The sequence below is a fragment of the Pongo pygmaeus genome, chromosome 11, assembly GCF_028885625.2.
Source record: "Pongo pygmaeus isolate AG05252 chromosome 11, NHGRI_mPonPyg2-v2.0_pri, whole genome shotgun sequence".
In the NCBI taxonomy this organism is placed as follows: Eukaryota; Metazoa; Chordata; class Mammalia; order Primates; family Hominidae; genus Pongo; species Pongo pygmaeus.
In genome coordinates, this window is record NC_072384.2 from 103667239 (window position 1) to 103687532 (window position 20294).

At 36.0% G+C, this 20294-nt stretch overlaps 1 protein-coding gene across 50 annotated transcripts in view; it reads left to right on the forward strand.

Annotated features, from left to right (window-relative positions):
• The window catches only part of ABI2 (abl interactor 2), a 107669-nt gene that overhangs the window by 43807 nt on the left and 43568 nt on the right, over positions 1-20294 (forward strand). For 15 of the 50 annotated variants that reach the window (XM_054479218.2, XM_054479198.2, XM_054479204.2 and 12 more), the window contains exons 2-3: positions 731-898; positions 12365-12541. In XM_054479218.2, the coding sequence (XP_054335193.1) occupies positions 731-898; positions 12365-12541 (345 nt within the window). Of the gene's footprint in view, positions 1-730; positions 899-12364; positions 12542-14337; positions 14356-20294 lie in introns of all 50 variants that reach the window. The other 35 variants (XM_063648379.1, XM_063648380.1, XM_063648383.1 and 32 more) reach the window with 3 other exon arrangements.

The following is a 20294-nucleotide window of genomic DNA, read 5'->3' on the forward strand; positions in this document are numbered from 1 at the left end:
ATTTTAAAAATTACTTAATGTTTAGCTGGGCATGGTGGCTCATGCCTGTAATCCCGGCACTTCGGGAGGCCGAGGCAGGCCAATGAATCACTTGAGTCTAGGAGTTTGAGACCAGCTTGGGCAACATGGCAATTTACATCTTGTAGGGTTATAACACTTATAATGTTTGGGAAGGAAGGATCCTTTTATTACTTTTAGTTTATCATAATTATAATTACCATTTTATTTATCATATTATTTATAATTTTTTTCTTAAAAATTTGTTTTTTCCTGGTTGCTCTTATAGGGTTAAACATTATTATCACTTTAATCTGACATTATGTTATGGCCACATGTCACATATTAGAGTGAAAGGAAAAGAGGAATTCAGAAAAGCAGAAGAAAGTGTGTCAAAATTTATATGTTCAAATCAGTGCTGCCTTTCCAAGCAGTATATACTTTGCTGCCATTGCTCAAATTGTCCATTGGATCTCATTTTCTAGATAATGGCTTTAGGGTTTTATTTGCATCTGTACAAAGATGTGTCTATTCAACATGAAAACATTAGTGAGTTCAGTCAATAGTTTGGTTTGGGGTTTATGTGATACCAGTAGTTTTCAATTCTGGTGGATTAGTTTTTTTACTTTCTGGTGGACTCAGCAGAATCGTTGTGATGAGTTTTTTGGTAGGTTAGTTTGCTAGAAATGGGTTATCTTTGAATTAATGATCACTGGTTTGTTTTTTTTCCTAGTCAGCAGATAAGCAGAGAGCCCTAGAAGAAACCAAAGCCTATACCACCCAATCCTTAGCAAGTGTTGCCTATCTGATAAACACCTTGGCCAACAATGTCCTGCAGATGCTGGATATCCAGGCATCCCAGCTACGAAGGATGGAATCTTCAATCAATCATATTTCACAAGTGAGACCACAATATTTTCCTATTTGCCTATGAGGAACCCTTAATAATAAACACAGGCTATCTGTAATGCTGGCAGCTTTTATTATGTAAGTTAACTCACATGTACGATTTGGAAAATAGAAACTTAATATTAGGTTGTTTTTAGATTTTGTCTTTTTGTGGGATGGTTATCTTCTCTGTGATTTTGATAGGAAAGTAAATCGTAATGAATTTTATTAAAACTCAGTTGTCATGGTAACATAATCAGCCGTATAATGAAACTTCATCCTTCCCCTCGCTTTTTTTTTTAAAAACAAATTTCATACTTCTTTATCAACTTAAAAAGATAAACTTGATAGATTGGTGGCTTGTTCAAAAATTTTTTTTTCTTTTGGTAGGATTTATGTTTACTGGGATGGTACCATACCTGCAATAATGGAAAGACTAGCAAACCTTACAAAATTATTTTTATTGTATATAACTTAAAAAAAAAATGTGTCACTTCATGGGCTTGTAAAAGTTTTTAAAAAAATGTTAATCTGTCTTCATTATAAAAGCCATACTCATGAAAACCCAGAAAAAGAAGAAAAAAAGTGGAAAAATAAGCCATTTTACCACTTCCCAAGCTTTTCACTGTTAATATTTTGGTATATCTCCTTGTAATCCTTTTTCCTGTAAGTAGTTTTTTTTAAAATGTAACTGTGGGCTGGGCACACATCTGTAATCCCAGCACTTTGGGAGGCTGAGGTGGGAGGATCACTTCAGCCCAGGAGTTCGAGACCAGCCTGGGCAGCATAGCAAAACCCTGTTCTCTACCAAAAATACAGAAATTAGCCAGGTTTGGTGGTGCACGCCTGTTGTCCCAGCTACTTGGGAGGCTAAGGTGGGAGGATCATCTGAGCATGGGGAGGTCTAGACTATATTGAGCTGTGATTATGACATGCACTTCAGCCTGAGAGACAGAGTGAAACCCTGTCTCCAAAAAAAAAAAAAGTAGCCAGGATTATAATAGAGTCATTTATACAATAGGTATAGAATTTGGGGTTCTGCTTTTTTAACTTAGCGTTAAAGCAAACACAATCTCTTGACGTTGTAAGTTCTTCATAAACATTCTCAGTGGCTGCATAATGTTGCATGTATATGTTGTACCTTTCATAATCATTCCCATATTTTGGGGCCATTTAAAATAATACTGCAGTGAAAAACCAATTAAATTGTAAAATGCAGTTTAAAAAATATAAAAATGATAAAGGTTTTGGTCTGCCTCCCTTTTTGAAGACATCTTTGAAATGTTCTGTTTTAGCACTCTTGTCATTTGAATGATTTAGTATTATTCAACACCCTTTTTAGACCTAAATGATTAGAACTATTTCGGAATAAGAATAATTTTAAAATGTGCATATTATTATTTTTTTTAATGTCTTGAGAGTTCAGGGCTCTTTTCAAATGAACTAACCGTCTTTGAGAGTCTAAAGTTTAGTAAATTTGTATAACTAGACCAAATATAGTCCAGATAATAAAATCAGATATGGTATTTTTGAAAATTTGTCAGACCAATTTAGAGAGATTTCTTATTTAATGTTTAATCTGAAATCTGAATTTGCCATTATAAGGGTTTCTTCACATTTTATACAAACTTCTGCAGACATATCATTTATTGCTTGTTATATTGTGTATCTTAAAAAAAAAATTGGTGCATTTTAATGGGTGTAAGGTAAATTTCAGTTGGGAAAGGCCTCCTGAAGGAAATAATCAATGGGATTTTAAATGACAAAATATATGAATTTTTTTTTTTTTTTAGAGACAAAGTCTTGCCCTGTTTCCCAGGCTGGAGTGTAGTTGTACAATCACAGCTCACTGCAACCTCGAACTCCTGGGCTCAAGGGATCCTCCTGCCTCAGCCTCCCAAGTAGCTGGCTGGGACTACAGGCACATGCCATGCTTGGCTGATTTTTTTTTTTTTTTGTAGAGACAGTGTCTTGCCATCATGCTGGGGCTGGTCCTGAAATCCTGGGCTCAAGCAGTCTCCCACCTTAGTCTCCCGAGGTGTTGGGATTACAGGTGTGAGCCACTACTCCTGGCCTGAACTTGGTTTTCTATAGAAGGAGGGAGGTTGACAAATTGCTAATGTGATACAGAATTTCAAGATCTATTCTTGAGAATCCTAAAATTTTTCCATGTTTGAAGCATTAGCAAAGGATGTTAAAAAGAAACTTTAAAAAAAGAACAAATATAGAAGAGAAACTAGTACATTTGAGTTCCTAAAAAGGAGGAACAAGTTTTATTAGGCATTAGGGGAGAGTAGGAGAGATTATGTGGGTAAATGATGACAACAAGCAAATAGCAATGAAGGATAATAATTTATTTTCTGTTTAGAATTTTGTAGTACTTTGATAGAAAAGTGTTAGCAAGCTCAAGGAGGAAGGTGAATACCCAACCACCCTAGATTTTGAGTATATGTATTAATTCAGTTATTGAGAACATTTTCTTTAGGAGTATCATATAAATTGGCGTTTAATTAATGTGGTCAATTAATGCTATCTTTTAAAGCTATTTTAATGGATTAAGTAAAAAACAGAAGAATGGATAGAGATTATTAAACCGGAAATTACAGAGGCTTCAGTCAAAGCTGTCAGGAATACGTCGAACCTTCTTTTTTCAGAGTTGAGTGTCTAGAGGGCAATAGTTGGAGGGATAATAGATCTGCAATTCTCAGTGGCTGCTAAGTTTATACAGAATATAAATTATTATGTTGGATAAAGGATCAAGTCTGAGAAATAGGCTGATAGAGGCTGTATTTAAGAAATAAGAGTAATTTTAAAAATTTATGTATTTTCTAGCATTTGCCTCAAGGGTTGAAATTTTTTTTTACTTGTGTTTACAGGTAGAATTCTTTATTTAAAAAGTCAGTTGAATATCAAAACTATTTGGTATTCTTCAGACTGGAATATTATTCTCTAGTGTAGAAGAAAACATTTTCTGCTTACAAAACAAATAGTAAATACTCTAAAACAGGGGTTGGCAAACTTTTTTTAAATAAAAGGCCAGATGGTAACTATTTTAGGTTTTGTGGACCATGTGTTGATAACTGTTTTAGGTTTTGTGGGCTACGTATAGTGTCATTCTCCTATTATTCTCTCTCTCTCTCTTTCTGTGTGTGTGTGTGTGTGTGTGTGTGTGTGTGTACTTTTTTGGTTGGGGGATGGGGTCTCATGATGTTGCCCAGGGTGGTCTTGAACTCCTGGTCTCAAGTGATCCTCCCACCTCAACCTACCAAAGTGCTGGGATTACAGGCATGAGCCACCATACCCAGCAAAGAGAGATGACATTGCATGTAAGGATAGAGATGTGGACAGATTTGAGAGACATTTTAATTACATTTTCTTTTTTTGTGTGTATTTTTAAACAACGATTTAAAAATGTTAAAACTATTCTTAGCTTCTGGGCCATATAAAAGCAGGCAGCGGGCCACATTCTGGCATGGAGCCTTAGTTTGCCAGCCCCTGCTCTAAAATACTTTTTCCAAATGTTTGAGTGTTAAATTTTATTATGATGCTTGTATTATTTTTAAAATTATTGTATGTTTCTAGAGGGAACCAGGGGGTTCTTGAGACCAGATTTTTGTGCAACTTGGGCAAAAATACTAGATTCTGAGGGTTTGTAGAGAAGATTGAGTTGAAGGAATGGAGGGTTCAGTCAGGTCAAAGACAAGATCACACATTTATTGGAATGGCAATAAGCCTCAAGAGTTGTAAGGGTAGAGTTGTTTAGGACTAGTAGATACTAGTTATCTAGGGTATTCAGTTTCTTTTCTCATTAGTATTTTTTTCCCCATTGCCTGGGTAAGAACTTTACCACCTTTCAGCCTCCTAGCCCTTTCGTCCATTTTAATGAAAATGAACGCTGAGTAGGATTGGCCTGAAAAAGATCAGGGCATCTAGGTTTTACCCTGACTCTTCTGCTGACTTGTGTGACATTTGACTTCTTTGAACTTAAGTTTTTTCATCTGTAAGATAGGACTGTTTAGATAATTTCTTAGCTGTCTTCCATCTTGAATTCCTTATTTTTGTGATTCTCACAAATGAGCTTGATTTTATTTGCTTCCATTCTGTTCTGTTGGTTCTGCTCTTTACCTCAATCTGTGTCCACTGGTCTCAACCCTCTATTACTTTAATGTAACTGAACTGTTTCCCAAGTTACTCTGAATTGTAATCCGAGGATGGGAATTCCATTGACCCTACTCTGTATCGGGGAGAAATACTTCAACAAAACAAAGTAATAACCCACTCTTTCTAAATGTCAAATGTTTTCAAAAACAAGATATTAATTGATTAGGAATATATAGTATCAGACACTTTTTTGTATTAAAAGGACAATATAGTATTAAGTAGTATACTAATTTTTACTACATTCATCATATCTATAAGGCAGTATTAGGGTTGGTTCTTAACATGGATTATGTTACATATTTTAGGGCTGGTAAATTTTAAATTCCATCTCTAGCTTTGTTGCTGTTATCCTATCCGTTCTTTGGAAGCATATTATTAAAACAAATGAAAATTTTGATCTTCAAACTTGATAGTGGAGTTAAATTAACATTAAATATTTCCCCAAAATATATACTTATCCAGAGCAAACATGTAATTTTACTGAATACTTGTACAGGTACACATACCTTTAAGTCAGTATAGTGTAACATTATTATAAGGATGAATGTTGCTTACTGTGCCTATTATTTTGTGTCCTTTTCTGGTAAGTTTTTTTTAATAAAAAGTTTGCAAAACACTTTTCAAACTAAAATTCTTATCAGTTTGTAAACTAAAATTTTTCTAAGTGAGGCCCATCTTTTTTCTTAGCTAGTAAAATTAGTCAGTACTTGTCCATGTTCAAGTTTGTCATGGCTTAGAATAAAAGATTAAGCAAGGTCAAAAGGCAACATAAAGAACTTAAGAAAGTAGTGCTCTTCCCACCTTCCCAAGGGCTGAGTAGGACTTACTGGGCCAGGTGTTAAATTAGTTAGCAGGTAACAAGTAAAGGAGCTAGAAAATAATTATCATAAAATTGGAAGTAATTCTTCTCAAGAGCTAGGTATTGAAAGGCAGTGGCAGGTCTAAACCTTAGGAACTCAACAAGTAGGGTAGCTTTTACTGTCTAAAAACTTTAGGCTGGGTGTGGTGGCTCATGCCTGTAGTCCCAGCACTTTGGGAGGCCAAGGCAGGTGGATCCCTTGAGGTCAGGAGTTTGAGACCAGCCTGGCCAACATGGCAAAATTCCATCTCTCCAAAAAATGCAAAAATCAGCCGGGTGTGGTGGTGCACACTTGTAGTCCCAGCTACTCAGGAGGCTGAGACAGGAGTATCACTTCAGCCCAGGTGGTCGAGGCTGCAGTGAGCCATGTTCATGCCACTGGATTCAAGCATGGGCAACAGAGTGAGACACTGTCTCAAAAACCCAAAAAACAAAAAACTTTATATGAATAGCCTTGCTTAAGAATTTCTAATTTTGGCCAGGCTCCGTGGCTTACGCCTGTAATCCCAGCACTTTGGGAGGAGACTAAGGGTGGGCGGATCACCTGAGGTCAGGAGTTCGAGACCAGCCTGGCCAACATGGTGAAACCCTGTCACTACTAAAAATACAAAAATTAGCCGGGTGTGGTAGTGGGCACCTGTAATCCCAGCTACTCTGGAAGCTGAGGTAGGAGAATTGCTTGAACCTGGAAGCGGAGGTTGCAGTGAGCTGAGATCGTGCCACTGCACTCCAGCGTGGGTGGCAAAGGAAGACTCTGTCTCAAAAAAAAAAAAAAAAAAAAAAAGAATTTCCAATTTTAATTAAGGAGATACACTGAAGGTTATCAATACGTAATTATGCATAGAAAGTAGACTTTTTATACTTCCCAATTAATTTCCTACGTAGTTTTTATATCACTTTATATAAAAAAACTGAAAATTACTCAGTTTGTTAGTAACTAATTTGTTTTATGAATGATACATAATTTGAAACACAATTGTAATTTAAATGTGTTTATTTGAACCGTTAGCTTACTAATAAAAAAAATTGAGACATATTTAAAAACACCCAATTTAGTTGGCTTAATCCACTGTAACTGTTTGATTGCAGATGTTTTCCCACACTGATGGGCAGCTAACTGAGGTAGTGCTATCCAGTACAGTCAACTTTCAATTATCTGTGGTAATGGGAAATGACAATGCATGGATAATCCTAAAACAAAATATTTTGTACAGTACCTTCCTGTCATCTGCTGTGGCCTGAGCATGTGCTTGGGTTCATGAGGGAGATGTGGGAGTGGGGCTCAGGCTTGCAAAGGAGCTGGGAGTCAGTATGATTATCTCAAGGCCATAAGTATCGTTAAGGAACCTGGTTTGGCACTGTGTGACTGAAGTGTCATGGGGAAAGCCTGCAGCATGCAAGATCAGCTTGGCAGTATCAGTGAGAAGGATGGGGAAGCTAATTAATAAGGAACTGTGGGAGAATAGATGTTTATTAAGTCCTACACAATTGCAGTGATATATCTTGGTGTGTTTTTTGGTTAATGGGATCTGTAGCAAACAATTATATTAATTGTGTATTTGAATTAGTTTTGGTCATCTTTGATTGCTAGCAGAACACATTTTTTACTTGCCACAGGTGAGTGCTGTTATTGAGGTCTCTTCTAAATAAGTAGGTTTATTGTCATATAACTAGTAACTTTAAAAACCCAGAATAAATTTGAAATACTTTTCTTACTTTTAAAATTCATCCTAAATATCAATGTTGAACTTGTACTTCAAAAATTTAACTTAATGAAATTTAACATTGTAATGTCAAAGAATATCATGAGGGCAAATGCCATAATTACTGATAGCTGTGAATTTGATTTAGGAAAAATATAGTAGCCATATTTTATTTAAGAATATGTTACAGGAGCTTTCCTAAATTTCTTTTACAACTGACAATTGTCTACGAATTTATGAATGTTAAAGCTGCATGATAGATGTGAGGAGGGAGTGTTTATTATTCTATCGAATTTGAATATGCTTATTTTCTACAAGTGAAAGCTATAAAAAAAATTGAAGCAGATGATTGCTGAAAACCTTAGAATCTTCTGGACCAACCTGAGAATCTTCTGCTTGTTTATGAAATAGATTTAGTGCTCTCTGTCAAATTATTCAGACTCCAAATAGAACCATAGCCATTTTCTGAAGGCATATTTTCTTCTGCCCACAGGCACTACTGCAGTTCAACCTCATGTGGTAGTATGATGGCAAGAATACAAATTATACCCTTGTTAGATTACCTTTATTATTATAGATGTTTTTTAAAAGTTATTTATTTCAAATATCTATACTTAGGCAAATTAGAGGCGTTGATCTTGAATTGACTTTTGTGACCAAATTTGGAAACAATTGCAATTTGAGATTGAATGAGGTAAGGGACCAGCTAATTAGTCCTTCCTCTATAGATCTTTGGTTCTCAACCAGGGAAGTTTTGCCCCCAAGGGGACATTTGGCAATATTAGACATTTTTGGTTGTCATATCTCATGGTGGGTGAGTGCTACAGTTATCTACCTGGATGCTTTTCTATATTCTGCAATCCTCAAGACAGCAGCCTTCACCCCTGCCCACAACAAAGAATTATCAAGCCCAAAATGTCAATAGTACCACTGTTGAGTTACCCTGCCTCTAGTGTTTCTAAGATGTAGGCATTCTTTGAAGTAGACAATTAAAAGCATCATATAGCCAAACTAAATTTTGACTTTCTGTATACTTATGCTGTTAAAAAATTATGTTTAAAAAACATGCCTTCAGTTTTTACTGAGATTTGATATAAAAAGCAACAACAAATATATTTTTAAAGAATTTAATCCTGGGATCATTTCACTTTCCTGATGAACTGATATATTTCCTTGTAACTCATTATGTTTCTACTTTGCCTTCTCTCCCTGGAGGCTTAGTGCCAATTTTTTTGCTCTATTATAACAATGACCCCTTATTTTAGGCTTATTATCTTTTTATTTACTGTATTGGTCTTCGTTTTTTTTTACTGTTACGGTCTATGGGTTTGGGCTAAGTGTGTATTTGTGTGTATATGAAGAGAACATATGGGTAATATGTAAATGTCCCCAATCCCTTGACCAAGTCACATCTCTATAAGATCAAATGAACAGATTTCTAATTTATATTTTAATGCTTTTTTAAAGTCTCAATTTTTCAAACAAGAAATATGTGCTTGTTATAAAATATTACTGTGTGTTAGTGTAAATAATAAGTGGAAGGTTACTTCTCCTTGTTCATTCTCCGGAGATTTATTAATATTTCTAGTATGTGCCAGGCACAGTAGCTCATGTCTATAATCCAAGCACTTTGGGAGACTGACGCAGGAGCATTGTTTGAGGTCAGGAGTTCAAGACCATCCTGGGCAATACAGTGACATCCCATCTCTACAAAAAAAATTAGCTGGGCATGGTGGTGCATGCCTGCAGTCCTAGCTACTCAGGAGGCTGAGGTGAGAGGATTGCTTGAGCCTAGGAGTTCAAGACTACGGTATGCTGTGATTGTCCCACTGCACTCCAGCCTCTGTGACAGAGTGAGACCCTGTTGCAAAAAAATGTATATTTATAGTATGCATATTTGAAATAGAAGCTATAAGCTTGTAATTCTGTTATGGCTGGTCAGGTTTACACTCTTATAGTTTCATTTCTGAATAAGTTAAGTACATTTCTAAAAACTGAGGAGAATAAAAACAATATCTTGAGGTTTATATTTTCTGATGAACCTTTTATTGATCTGACAAAGACCCATTTTATAAAAAAAGTGTCATATTTTGTTTTTTGAAGCATACTTGATGGTATGAAATAATATTTCTAGCCCATACTTTTAATGATTTAGAATGACTCACTAAACTTTATTCAAGGCCAGTACATTGGCTTACTCCTGTAATCCCAGCACTTTGGGAGGCCAAAGTGGGTGGATCACTTGAGCTTAGGAGTTCAAGACCTGCCTGGGCAACATGGAAAAACCCCAACTCTACAGACAATACAGAAATTAGGCCAGTATGGTGGAACATGCCTGTAGTCCCAGCTCCTTAGGAAGCTCAGGCGGGAGAATCATTTGAGCCTGAGAGGTCGAGGATGCAGTGAGCCATGATTGGGCCACTCCACTCCAGCCTGGGCGACAGAGTGAGATACTGTCTCATAAAAATAAAATTTAATCCAAATGTGATTAATTTCCATTTCTCTAAGTTAAAAATTAAGTGAATTCCAATATCATCACTAATATACAATCTTAACTTTTCTGTTACAGTTTTCCCAAGCAGTTGAAGAGGAAAGCTATTCTCATAATTAGCCTAACATGCGTAGAAAAGTTTAGAGATTATTTTTTTCTTTTTCTTTTCTTTTCTTTTTTTTTAAGATGGAGTCTCGCTCTGTTGCCCAGGCTGGAGTGCAGTGGCACAATCTCGGCTCACTGCAAGCTCTGCCTCCTGGGTTCACGCCATTCTCCTGCCTTAGCCTCCCAAGTAGCTGGGACTATAAACGCACACCACCATGCCCAGCTAATTTTTGTATTTTTAGTAGAGATGGGGTTTCACCTTGTTAGCCAGGGTGGTCTCGATCTTTGGACTTCGTGATCCGCCCATCTTGGCCTCCCAAAGTGCTGGGATTACAGGCGTGAGCCACCACGCCTGGCCGAGATTGTTTTTTTCTTAAAAAGAAATACTTAAAATTGTAAGATTACTACCATGGTTAGTTTTTTATTTGATGTTCCATTTTTACATTCGTTAGTTCTGGAACATATAGATCCTGTTGTTTTTAAGATCTCTTGGTTGTAGAGAAATAAGAGGCTTTGAATTTGTTTCAAGCTTACCTCATACTTGAGGCAGTTTAGAAGGATAAATGATCAGTGTTCAGATTTCTTAAAGCAGTATTTTATAATGTCATGATGCTTATCTTTTCATTGTTACTACCAGGTTCTTTTAGAAAGGGGAAATTGAAGTAGGACATTGAAGTGGGACTGGGGAGGAGTTAGCAAAAAATGTGTCTATTGATTGCTGCTTGAGCCAGGAATTGGTGGTAAGAGATGTGAACCATTTTAGTGAAGTCATTTTTCAAACTCTTTTGACTGCAACACACAGGAAAAAAATTTTTTTACGTTGTATTCAGCACATAATTCATGTATATATTTATGTATGTAATAAACAGACTTTTTAAGAAACAGTATTTTACCTTACTATGTGTACATGCAGTCTGATGTTTCTGTTCTATTTGGTTTGAAATAATTGCTGCTTACATACCACTAAATTGCTGCTTGCAGTTTAAAAAATTTTGCTTTAGTGTACTAATTACCTGTGTATGTGGAGAAATTCATCCTCTGTTAGCAAATAGAAGATTGTAATTACAATACATTCTTACTCTTACGTCCTATGTGAGCATTTAATAAATATAAATAAATTAATGAAATATTTTACAGGCATTTTGTCATGATAAAATATAAGCAGCTTTGCCCAAGCAACTTGGTCTTTTGGGGTCAAAAAATGGCTTTTTTGTTTTTTGAGACAGGGTCTTGCTCTGTCACCCAGGCTAGAGTGCAGTGGTGCATTCATGGCTCGCTGCAGCTTTGACCTCCTGGACTCAAGCAGTTCTCTCATTTCAGCCTCTCAAATAGCTGGGATTACAGGCACGTGCTATTATACCTAGCTACTTTTTGTAGAGACGGGGTTTCGCCATGTTGCCCAGGCTGGTCATGAACTCCTGGGATCAAGCAATCTGCCCACCTTGGCCTCCCAAAGTGCTTGGATTACAAGCCTGAGCCACTGTGCCTGGCTTTATTTTTAACATTATATTTCAGCCCTCTTTCTTTTTAAATAAAAAGATGTTTAAACATGAATAGAAATTATACTAATAGGTCATTAAAAATGTAACTAGATTAATTTCAGGGGCTTTCTTAATCACTATATTAATCTAAATCTTAATGGAGAGGGAAAAATTAGCATGCTTTAACCCAGGGGTTGGCAAACCCTTTCTGTAAAGGAGGCAGCTAATATATACTTCAGTTTTTGTGGGCCATACCATCTCTGTTGTGGCTCATCTCTGCCATTATAGTGTAAAGCCTAGACAGATAAGCAAGTGAGCGGCATGGCTGTATTCCAATAAAACTTTACTTATGGAAAAGCAAATTTGAATTTTATATAATTTTCATGTGAAGGTTTTCTTTTTGTTGTTCTTTTCTCCAAACATTAAAAAATGTAAACACCACTCTTAGCTTGTGGGCTGTAAAAATCAGGTGATGGGCCAGATTTGGCCTGTGGGCCATGGTTTACCAGCCCTTGCTTTAACCTAAAAATGGAGAAAATCAGTAGTCCAGAAGAATAAAATTTATCAAGCATAGTTTAGAATATGAGTAGCAATATTAAATCTCTAGGTATATATATTTTGATTTTTGTGGATATTAGAACTATACATTTTTGTGTTTTTTTTACATTATATTTTGCAGACAGTTGATATTCATAAAGAGAAAGTTGCAAGAAGAGAAATTGGTATTTTGACTACCAATAAAAACACTTCAAGGACACATAAGATTATTGCTCCAGCCAATCTTGAACGACCAGTTCGTTATATTAGAAAACCTATTGACTATACAATTCTAGATGATATTGGACATGGAGTAAAGGTAGGTATAATTTTTTTCAAGCTTTTAAAAGTAGTAACCCATAATGAAACTAACTCTTGAGAAAATTAAGCTTTTTATCTATCTTTCTTTCCTAGAGGACAAAGTCTTGGCCCAGTTGTGATTGTGAAGATTCCTTGCTACTATAACTATTTTACCCTTTTTGCTTTTTCTTAGTGATGTATTCTCAAGTTTTAAACAATCATCTTTGAATGAATTATATTTGCTTAGTTATGATAATACCGCCTATGGTTTGAGTAAATAAGTATAGTGTAATCTTTCCAATTTTAATTTAATATGACTGATTAAAAAATCATTCATCATGTTATTATGAAAGTGTTTACCTTATCTCAAGTATTTATCAGCAGACTTTTGGCATTAGTTTTCAAAAACAACATATATTAATAAACATGTACTTTGAATTTTTCTAAAATAATTTTATCCCAACATTTTGGGCAAGAATAGTGTTAGGGAAAAGTAATAGGTGAATTAATATTGCCACTGCTTTTGAATGTGTAGCTATTACATATTTTGGCTGTCTTTTAAGATGTATTTGGGTGCCTAGAACATGCAAATTTCATTTAAATTGGTGTTTGAACTTAATGATTCAGAGCTTTAGCTGAGTATTAATTTATGTCTGATCAGTAGTTTGAAAGACAGTGACGTATCAGATGTGACTAAATAAATATACATGCTTATAATGATACTGTGCAGTTCATGTAGTTGATTTTTTTTCTAATATAAGCATACTTAAAAAACACTTATGGATGGAAATCAGTTAAATCTAAATTTAATGTAGATCTAGGTAAAAAGAAAATATACACTGTAAATTTATTTTTTAAATCTCTTCAGAGTTTCGATGCAAGCACTATTATCTGGAATATGATGTTTAATTTAACTTTTTTGAGACAGGGTCTCACTCTGTCACCTAGGCTGGAGTGCAGTGGCGCAATCATAGCTCGCTCCAACCTTGTACTCCTGGGCTCAGGTGATCTTCCCTTGTCAGCTTCCCTGGGACTACAGGCACATGCCACCATGCTGAGCTAAATTTTTTGTTTGTAGTGACAGGGCCTGTCTGTGTTGCCCAGGGTGGTCATGAACTCCTGTACTCAAGTGATTTTCCCACCTTGGTCTCCCAAAATGTTGGGATTACAGGTATAAGCCATCGTGCCTGCCCAGTATTTAATTTTATAGCCAATACCTACATGCATTTAGATTACTAATAAGAGCATGTTAAAATAAGATGTGTAATTGGATGGTTAGTTAATAACTGAAATTTCTTCTAACTTGGGAAAATTTATTCAAGGCTAACAACTGCTAATGGAATATTTTAGAATACCTCCAGAATCTAATGCCAAAAAGACACTTAGAATATAAAATATGACATTTGTGTTTGCCCAATTACATAAGAAAAAAGTAATCCCATTTTTAAAAAATATATAATTCATGGGTTTACATCCCCCATTCTTATAATCCTCAAAGTAAAATGTTTTTCTTTCAGGATTCTAGCCCCTTCATTTTTTGACTTTCAGTGTTTAAGGGTCATTAATTTGAAGAAATCTTTAATAAAATTAAATTTTGGAATAAAACAGTATCTTAAGTTCATCAAAGAAACTTCTGTTCATGACACATTCTGCTTTAACCACTCTTTCTATGATCTACTGAAACATTATTTTGTTAATGCTGAATGCTTAACTTGTTTTTTCTTTTTTTCCTTTCTCTTCACATCCTGAAGTTTCAACTAACCTTTCAATGCTTTTTTTCCTTACCTCTTTTATTTGCTCCATTTATGCATTAAGTGGTTGCTTAGATTTAAGGTAAGAGATTCCAGGGCTGGATTTCCATTCTTTGTTCTTATGTAGAATATTACATATGGGGAGTTAAAGAGATAGTTAACACTTGGCCTTTTAAAACCCAATAAATAATTCCTCCTTTTTGTTTTATATTTTGTCATGCAACTTTGTGGTGTGTCTTCATATTCCTTGAGGGCAGATATTTTTGTCTATTTTGTTCACTGCTCTATCCTTTGTGCCTAGAACAGTACCTGACACACATTAGGTGCTTAGTAAATATTTGTTGAATTAATGGTTATTTTGTAATGTTAGTATATTTTGTGAAACTGAAATGTAAGCTACCCTATCATAAAAATGTTATGAAATATAATTAGCTGGATTTTTATAAATATAGAGACTTTGTTGTGAATTGGAGGGCCAATTAATGTGCTTTATTTAACCCTCCCCCTGTGTAATAGCCTTTTTATTCTATAAATGGTGTGCTTTCTGATATACCTTATGGACAATATGTCATTATCTTTTAATCAGTATAAAGAAATTGAGAAGCAGAAAATATTCAGTGACACGGTTTTTTTTTTAAGTTGCAGTATCGTATTTTGTAGAAAAATTATTCTTTTTTCCAAATAGCTGTGTAAAGAATATATTTCAATATAAACTGTAAGAGCTTTTAAAGGTGAATATAATTATATGCAAAACATCAAAAGCTCATGATAATGTTTAACAGAATATCAGTTAAGAATTAGAGATATTTCCTGTTATGATTCGTTTCAATAACGTTTTGGTATCATGGAGGATTCGTGATAAAAGAAATTCAACTATATTCAAGAAGCCTGCCTAAAATACAAGGTTACTACAATTATATACAAAACTTGGCATGCATTTCTTCTTTGATTTTTTTTTGTAGGTGAGTTTTATAGTTTATTTTCAAATATATATTCCTCCCATCTAACACCCATTATTTGCCATATCTTTAGTGTAGAAAGTGATGACAACTGAGCTCTGAATCATTAACTAGTATTAACTGTGGCCACACAACTTTCACCTGCCCATGGTAGGTAGATTTGATTGGAAGAGCCCAGGCATATGGACTCCTGTATTATTGATTGGATTGTTGGTTCCAAATCCTCAGTCATGGTGAGTAAGATGTGGAATTGTGAAGAAATTCCTTTTGCTTAAAATAGGTGGGTTGCAGTGAACTAGACCAAAAGCAGACTGTGGCTGCTTTGGCCCTTTTACCCTAAAGTCTGTATTCAAATTTTGACCATTGATGTGTTAACCTCCGAAGTGATAGAAATACACGGAAAGTTTAACTGAAGAAAAAATACAGAAACACACAAATTCTTTACCCTTAAAGTTTAGACTAGCTTGCCCAAGCCACTATCTCATGCTTGTTTTCTCTAAGCCCCAGTATGATTCCTTCTTCGTGTTCCTGCGTCAGGATCTGTTTCCATTGTGAGAGATAGGCCAAACAGAGTCTCCTAGAAAGATCTAATGAAGAATCACACTTAGATAAGATCCCTGAGCTTTTTGGAGACCTGTGGATTCTAGCAAGTGTCTTAGAAGTCTCCTGATGAGCAATAGCATTATGGATTCCTTATCCTCATTTTAATCAGGGTAGCTGATTAAATGTTGTTTAAAATTTAAAGCCTATTTAAGACCTAGTCCTTTTTCTTTCTACTTCTCTTTTTCTGTTTCTCAGCACTTTTTGAGCTCTGTCTTTGCTGCTCCCATTGCTGTCATACTTTTTATACTTTTCAGACAGTCTCTAGAGAAAGTCGTCATACTTTAGGACCAGACATGTGGGATTTGACTCAGAAGAGACCTCCTTGTTTAAAAGTTTAACTTTTACTATTTTATACAGCATGTTTGATGCTTAATGGTTCTTGTCATCTGAAATTTGGATTAACTGTTTTTCTTCAGTCAAGTTACAAATTTAAGAGTTCATAAGATTTTTAAAAACAGTATGGTCATAGTTTTACAGCAAAGGATGTACAAGGTCAGTGGATAGAATGCCATATTGGAGGTGTTTTCATATATACCTAAGGCCATATAAAAGTGGAATGTACCTTGAACTGGTTCCTGTTCCCTACTCTTGGTTTTTTTTTTTTTGGAGACAGGGTCTCACTCTGTCACCCAGGCTGGAGTGCACTGGTGTGATCACGACTCACTGCAGCTTTGACTGCCCTGACTCAAGTGATTCTCCTGCCTCAGCTTCCTGAGTAGTTGGTACTACATGTGTGCACCACCATGCCTGGCTATTTTTTAAAAAAATTTTTGTAGAGATAGGGTCTCACTGTGTTGGCCTGGCTGGTCTCGAACTCCTGTGCTCAAGCCATCCTCTCAACTCGGCCTCCCAAAATGTTGGGATTACAGTTGTGAGCCACCATGCCTGGCCAGTACTCTTTTAGTAGTAAAAAGAATTTTAAGACCCTGTTACTGAGGTCAGTATGATGTGTTTGTAATTAATTTTTCTGTTGAAAGCATTAAAATTGTCACTAATGAAGCTAAACTTAAGTATTTTTAAAATAAGCATATTAGTTTAATCAAAAGTAATAAAAACTTCTGATTTTTAATGTATTATTTCAGTTGAACATCGCCCAAGCAGATTCTTTTTTTTTTTCTTTTTCTTTTTTTTGAGATGGAGTCTTGCTCCGTCACCCAGGCTGGAGTGCAGTGGCACGATCTCGGCTCACTGCAACCTCTGCCTCCTGGGTTCAGGGGATTCTCCAGCCTCAGCCTCCCTAGTAGCTGGGATTACAGGCACCTGCCACCACGCCTGGCTAATTTGTGTACCTTCAGTAGAGACGGGATTTCACCATATTGGCCAGGTTGGTCTCAAACTCCTGACCTTGTGATCCACCCGCCTCGGCCTCCCAAAGTGCTGGGATTACAGGTGTGAGCCACCGTACCCGGCTCAGATTCTTAATAATTAATGAGCAGGGCTTAAGGGTTTTACAACCAGCAAATTAAGAATATAATACTTTTAAAAATTTTGCTTAAGATTGTGAAGATCCATCATTTAGCCCCATGTTTAAAAAATGGACTGTTTTCACTTGAGTACTATTTTTAGCAATTATTTGTCATTCCTTACAGAAATATGATAAATTCCCCTTGTATTTCTAGCTTTCAGGTACAGTTGAAGATGCACTCTTAAAACTTTATCCAACACAGCACCTGGAAGAAAAGCTTTGTAGTAACATCAACCTTTGAGAGACCCATCTGTTTTTGCCTATAAATTCCAACCTTAAGCCATCAATTCTGTTTTGACAAAAGCCAGTTGTTAGAATCTGTTTTCAAAATCAAGCAGGAGTTTGTCCATCTTTATTTCTCTTGTTTTCTTCTGCTTTCTTTACTTGTTTCTCTTTCCTCTTACTCCTAATCTTATATTCCCTTATTCTCTGTGTTTTTTTTATTGGACTCTTGACTCGATAGGCTTTTCTGTCTTTTAACCCTTTTACTAAAAATCTTAACCTCTGTCCTGAATTTATACTCTTAATTCCTGATTTCAGCTTTGATTTTTCTCAGAGGATCTTTTGGTCCTTTTCCTGGTGTCCCTGAGGAATTGAAGTAGGAACATACATCCTCTGAAGAGAGGGATAGAGGTCTCTAGAAAGCCAAATAATTGTGTACTAGATGGGACTATAATGGGGAACAAAACTGGACAGAGAATGAAGGCCCAAAGGTGACTGACCTCAGCTTTTTCCCATCCTCACTATTTCACATACAGACACAACCTACACACACTTCCCCTCTTCTATTTGTATATTTAAATTCTCTTTTCTTTTTTTAAAGAGAATGGGGTCTTGCTCTGTTGCTCAGGCCAGAGTGCAGTGGCATGATAGCTTACTGTATCCTTGGGCTCCAGTAATCCTCCTGCCTCAGCCTCTCAAGTAGTGGGACTACAGCCACTCTTGGCTGCTTTTTTTTTCTTTTTTTTTTTAAGAGACGTGGTCTTGCTGTGTTGCCCAGTCTGGAATCCTGTTCTTTTAAAACTTAACAAGTTTAAGAAATTATTGGGGAAGTTTCATAGAGAAAAACCAGCTCAGGTTTTTCTCTAGGGAACCTTCCCTAACGATTTCTTCCCACATTGATATTTCTTTTTTTTTTTTTTTTTTTTAATTTCTATAGAATCTGTAGACATTGCTTTTTTTTTGAGATAGAGTCTCACTCTGTCACCCAAGCTGGAGTGCAGTGGCGCTATGGCTCACTGCAACCCCTGCCTCCCGGGTTCAAGTGATTCTCCCTGCCTCAGCCTTCCAAGCAGCTGGGATTACAGGCACCTGCCACCACGCCCGGCTAATTTTTGTATTTTTAGTAGAGACAGGGTTTTGCTGTGTTGGCCAGGCTGGTCTCCGAACTCCTGACCTCAGGCGATCTGTCCACCTTGGCCTCCCAGAGTGCTGGGATTACAGGCATGAGCCACCATGCCCAGCCAGACATTGCTTTTTATTTTAGGCATGAGAGTCTTTTTTATTTCAGAATACCTTCAAAGCAGAGAAATCATTCTATAGACTGTTTTGTCTCCTTTTTTCCCCCCACAGGCTCCCTTTTTTTTTTTTTTTTTCCCACATGCCTTTACTCTTGTACCTAGAGATCTGGTAGGAGATTAATATATGAGGGGTATACCACACATAACATTTTAGGATGCATCTGCCACTGTTGTGTTGTAGTAAGTCATCTGTTGATGGGAGATTTCATAGCAGAGGTGATGTCTTCTATGAATTGGAGATACTTGGCTGTCCAGGCATGATATTTGTAATGAATATTATATCAGTATTCAAGGAAGTATTGAATGTACCAAAGAAGGTAGAGCAGGATAGGTAGGAGCATTGTAGAAAAGGTATTAAGTCACAATAATTGGCTTAATGGGTGGTGCCAGTTGTAGTGATCTCCAAAGCCTGGTCATAAAGGAACTGCTTCTACCTCCGGTGGTATTTGCATTCCTTCATCATAGCCTATTGGGAAAGTGTTTGAGCTGTGGCCATGCATTAACCTTCATCACCTAAATGAAATATTTCTTCTGTTTTGGAGGTTTCTCTCTGGTAGGGAAAAAGTGGGGACTTTTCCAACTTTTCTTTCTTGTACCTAATACCTGCTTCACTTAGCTCTTGAGGTCTTTTCATTTTATGGAATAAAAAAATACATAACAAAATTATGATTGGTATCAGCCACCAGAGTATTGTTCTAATTTCCTAAACTGTTGTGTGTGCCTGATGATAGTTCTGCTATGTTTGTAACTTTAAAAAGTATTTCAAGTGAAATTGCTATTATGAAGTGGCTGCAGTATTGCTTTGTTTTCCTTGTCTTGAGTTTATGGTATATGTTCTGTCTCTCTCTCTCTCGCTCTCGTTAAGTTCCTCTCCATCAGCACATAGAGATCTCATGTGTTTTGCTACTTGTCAGGAAATGTTTTATCTCTTAAATACTTCCCTCAAAATAGTTTTTTTAGGATCAATCATGATGGCTGTCTAGTAAATATATTTTTATATTTACCAGATTATTTTAGTTCTGAAATATAGTTTAACTTTAATTATAATGTAGATTTTACCTATTATAAAAATTGTTTTGTTTGGCATTTATTTCTGTTCTTCCTTTTCTTCAAATTTGATGGCAGTATTTATATTCTGCATAGCATGTTTATTGTTTTACTTAGCATAGAAACATTTTTCACAAGGGAAAAGCTGCCTTGAGGAAATACTGAAAAACTCTTAATAGAAAGGTAATGAAATATTAGGTATAAAGTTAGATTGTTCGAACATTCTACACAGACTCTTGTTTCTTAAGTGACTTAGGTTAGTCATCCAGTCCCATTAACCAGACAAATATACAGTCATTTGATGATTCTACAGATCATAAAATGTACCAAGTTATACTCATAGAAATGTTGGCTGGGCATGGTGGCTCATGTCTGTAATCCCAGCGCTTTGGGAGGCCGAGGTGGGTGGATCACCTGAGGTCAGGAG